General features: G+C 38.7%; 1 protein-coding gene across 1 annotated transcript; it reads left to right on the forward strand.

Moving 5' to 3' along the window:
• The first annotated feature begins 2,233 nt into the window (after positions 1–2,233).
• Positions 2,234–2,677, forward strand: LOC104112896 (uncharacterized mitochondrial protein AtMg00810-like). The gene has a single exon (XM_009622935.2). The coding sequence runs from the start codon at positions 2,234–2,236 to the stop codon at positions 2,675–2,677; it is 444 nt and encodes a 147-aa protein (XP_009621230.2).
• Positions 2,678–3,987: the final 1,310 nt, after the last annotated feature.

Raw genomic sequence — 3,987 nt, forward strand, 5'->3', positions numbered from 1 at the left:
TGGAGCCTCCAATCATATGACATCTACCCTGCAGTTGTTAAAATCTTGCCACCTTATTCTAGAGTCTGAAAGAAACAAAGTGCATTTACCTACAGGAGATGTAGCACTAGACACACATACAGGGAAATCATCTATGTTTACTAATGAGAACATTAGTGATGTTCTATATATACCTGATTTCAAATAAAACCTCCTTTCAATATCTAAGCTTACCAAGGAGTTGCAGTATTTAGTGGCATTCTTCCCTGACTTCTATATATTTTAGGATCTCTACAGTGGTCAGGTGAAGAGGATTGATAAGGAGGAACTGGGACTCTACATCCTGCAAGGAAGTTCACTGCAAGAAAGTTCATTACCTACTCAAGCTAAGTCTTCAAATAATGTAGTTAAGGTAGTAAATAAAAGTTGTGTTACAACTGACAGTAGCAACAACAATAGTACTAATGTTTCTGATTCTTGCTCATTATGGCATATAAGTTTAGGCCATGATCCAATTGAGGTGATTAGAAATCATGAGTCACTCAGTAAGCTAAAACCTTGTGATCAATCCCATTGTACTGTGTGCCCTTTGGCCAAACAAACAAATCTACCTTTTCAATTGAGCACTACTATTTTAAATGTTGTATTTGAATTAATACACTGTGATGTTCGAAGACCCTATAGGGTACCAACACAAGATGTAAAAAGGTTCTTTGTTACAATTGTATATGACTTTACCAGATATACTTGGATTTGCCTAATTGTTTCTAAGTCAGACACCATGGTTATGCTAAGAGACTTTCTGAATAAAGTGAAGAATGTATTCTTTAGTTTAGTTAAGACTCTAAGAATAGAAAATGGAGGTGAGTTCTTTAGCCATGAGGTCAAGACTCTCATCTCTGACTTTGGCATTAATCATCAAAGCATATGTGTCTACACTCCACAGCAGAATGGTATTGCTGAAAGGAGGCACAGAACTATCCTAAACATGGCTAGGTCACTCAGATTTCAGGCTACAATACCTTTAAGGTTCGAGGGAGAATGTGTCACCACAGTTGTCTACCTGATCAACAGATTGCCCTCAAGAGTCACTGCTAATAGGTCTCCATTTGAAATGATGTAATCTTATGCTCTTTCATTATCTCACCTTAAGGTTTTTGGCTGCCTATGCTATGCTTCTACTCCTAAGGTAGTATACAAGTTTGTCCCTAGAGATGTACCTATAGTGGTCATCGGATATTCAACTACACAGAAGGGGTACAAACTATATGATCTTCATTCCCATACTTTTTTGGTAAGCAGGCATGTAGTATTTCAGGAGGATTTGTTTCCTTTCAAGCACATGAAAGCAGCAGGTACTCCAATCTTTCCAGTCTTAGACCCTATTTCTCTTGATGCAGTACACTATAGGAATGAGAACATACATGTCCCAGGTCCCTCTACTTGTTCACCTGAGACACTTGCTATCTCTCATCATCCGATGGAGACCTCTACACACTTTACTGATGCATTAGAGGCAGAAGTTGAGCAGGCTATTTCTGAGAAAGTCCATCCATCCTCTGCAGACTCTCCAGTGGGTCCTAGAAGGTCATCTAGGCCAAGTAAGCCACCTCGATGGTTACAAGATTATGTAACCAAAGGCTCCAAGCCATCCTGCTCATATCCTCTATCATCTTATGTCACTTATGCAAAGCTCAAGCCAGTGTATCTGCAGGCTCTCTTAGCATATTCAGCTTTGTTAGAGCCAAAGACATTCAAAAAAGCCTCTAGTAACCTAAAGTGGATACAAGCTATGCAACTAGAGATAGCTGCTTTGGAAGTCAACAATACATGGAGTATTGTTGACCTTCCACCTGGTAAAGTACCAATTGGCTGCAAGTGGATTTTTAAAATTAAGTATAGAGCCTTAGGGGAGGTGGAGATATTTAAGGCTCGTTTGGTTGCTAAGGGCTACAGTCAAAGAGAAGGCATTGACTACACAGAGACCTTCTCCCAATATCCAAGATGGTGACAGTCAGGACTGTGGTTGCACTAGTTGCAGCTAAGCAATGGACATCAATGGACTATCTATCAAATGGATGTCCATAATGCTTTCCTTAATGGGGATTTACTAGAGAAGGTATATATGCATGTTCCTAAGGGGTTTAGCAGACAAAGGAAGTCCTTGAAGGTCTGCAAGCTTCACAAGTCCTTTTATGGCCTCAAACAAGCACCAAGACAATAGAACAAGAAGCTGACAGAGTCACTGCTGGGGATGGGATTTCAACAAAGTCACTTTGATTATTCCTTGTTTATAAGAAAAGCAGGCAGTGATCTAGTAGTGATCTTAGTTTATGTTGATGATCTACTCATCACAGGCAACAATCAATCACTACTGAGTCAAACAAGAAAAGACCTCCAAAGTCAGTTCAAAATGAAGGATCTAGGGGAATTGAAATTCTTTTTAGGCATTGAGTTTGCAAGGTCTAAGGAAGAGATTGTAACGTGTCAAAGGAAATATGCTTTGGAACTCATCTCTAAGTCAGGGCTAGGGGGAGAAAAACCAGCAAGAACTCCACTTGAATTGAATCAGAAGTTAACTTCTGAAGAGTATGATAAGTGTATAAGAAGTAATGAGGAGCATGAAGATAAACTACTCAAAGATCCAGGAGGATATCAAAGGCTAGTGGGCAGACTTTTGTACAATGACAAGACCTGACTTAGCTTTTGTTGCACAAGTGCTGAGTCAATATATGCACTGTCCAAAGGCATCTCATATGGAAACAACACTTAGAGTAGTAAGATATCTAAAAGAAGCCCCAGGTTTAGGGCTGTTGATGTCTGCATAGAATACCAACAAGCTGAGTGCTTATTGTGACTCAAACTGGGGAGCATGTTTGCAAACCAGAAGTTCTGTAATAGGCTATTTGGTAAAGTTTGGGGATGCATTGATCTCTTGAAAGTCGAAGAAACAAAAGGCAGTGTCCAAAAGCTCAACTGAAGCTGAGTTCAGAAGCATGGCTTCATGTACAGCTGAAATAACTTGGCTTATAGGACTATTCAAAGAGCTTGGAGTAGATGTGGAATTGCCTGTGAAGCTTAGGTGTGACAGCAAAGCTGCAATCCAAATAGAAGCCAATCCAATTTTTCATGAATGAACCAAGCATATAGTCATTGGTTGCCACTTTGTAAGAGAAAGAATTACACATGGAATACTAAGAACAGAGCATGTTTCAACTAAAGAACAACTGGCTGACCTTCTCACAAAGAGTCTAGGAAAACTTCAATATGATTACTTGCTAAGTAGACTTGGAGTACAAAATTTGTTCAAGCCATCAGCTTGAGGGGAAGTGTTAAGTGTACTCAAGTCTACCTAACTCTAGTTAGTTCGTTTAGGTAGTTAATGTTATTATAAGTTAAGCAAGTAGTTAGCTAGTGAGTATAATATGTATAAATAGAATAGCAAAACAAAAAATTAGCTTGTACAGTACATTTTAGTCAATAACAGAATCAATTATTCTCTCACTGTGTCAACTGTCTTCTCGAAGCTTCTTCTCCCTCTTCTTCTTCTCGAGCTCCAGCCCTCATAGCAATGGAAGTTAACAAATTCCCCTTCCACGTTAGGCCATGTAAGGAGACTATATGAACCCATCTGCATTGAGAGGTTATACAGTTAATTCAACTTAGGTCCATGTTAATACAAAATAGGGAGATGAAAGATCATTAAAAGTGGAATAAGCAAGCAAATAATTCAACCAAGGAAATCGAATTTCCTTAGCTCGGCTATAACAAGCAGTGGGTGTCGGTCGGTTCGGTCGGTTATTATAAAAGTACGGTTCGATTTATCGGTTTTCGATTTTATAATATTAATAACCAAATCAAACTAAAGTATTTACGGTTTGTAGCGATTTTTTCAAGGTTCTGTTCGGTTATTTTTGATTTAATTTTTCGGTTATTAACGGTTTAAGATTTTTATAATACAGAATGTGTGTCGAGTTGTCTTTACTTTTCCCCCAAGAAGCAAACTCC

Source organism: Nicotiana tomentosiformis, chromosome 1 (assembly GCF_000390325.3).
Source record: "Nicotiana tomentosiformis chromosome 1, ASM39032v3, whole genome shotgun sequence".
NCBI lineage: Eukaryota > Viridiplantae > Streptophyta > Magnoliopsida > Solanales > Solanaceae > Nicotiana > Nicotiana tomentosiformis.

Coding starts and splice junctions, on each gene's coding strand:
- LOC104112896 (XM_009622935.2), top strand. CDS start 2,234: ATGGGATTTCAACAAAGTCACTTTGATTATTCCTTGTTTATAAGAAAA.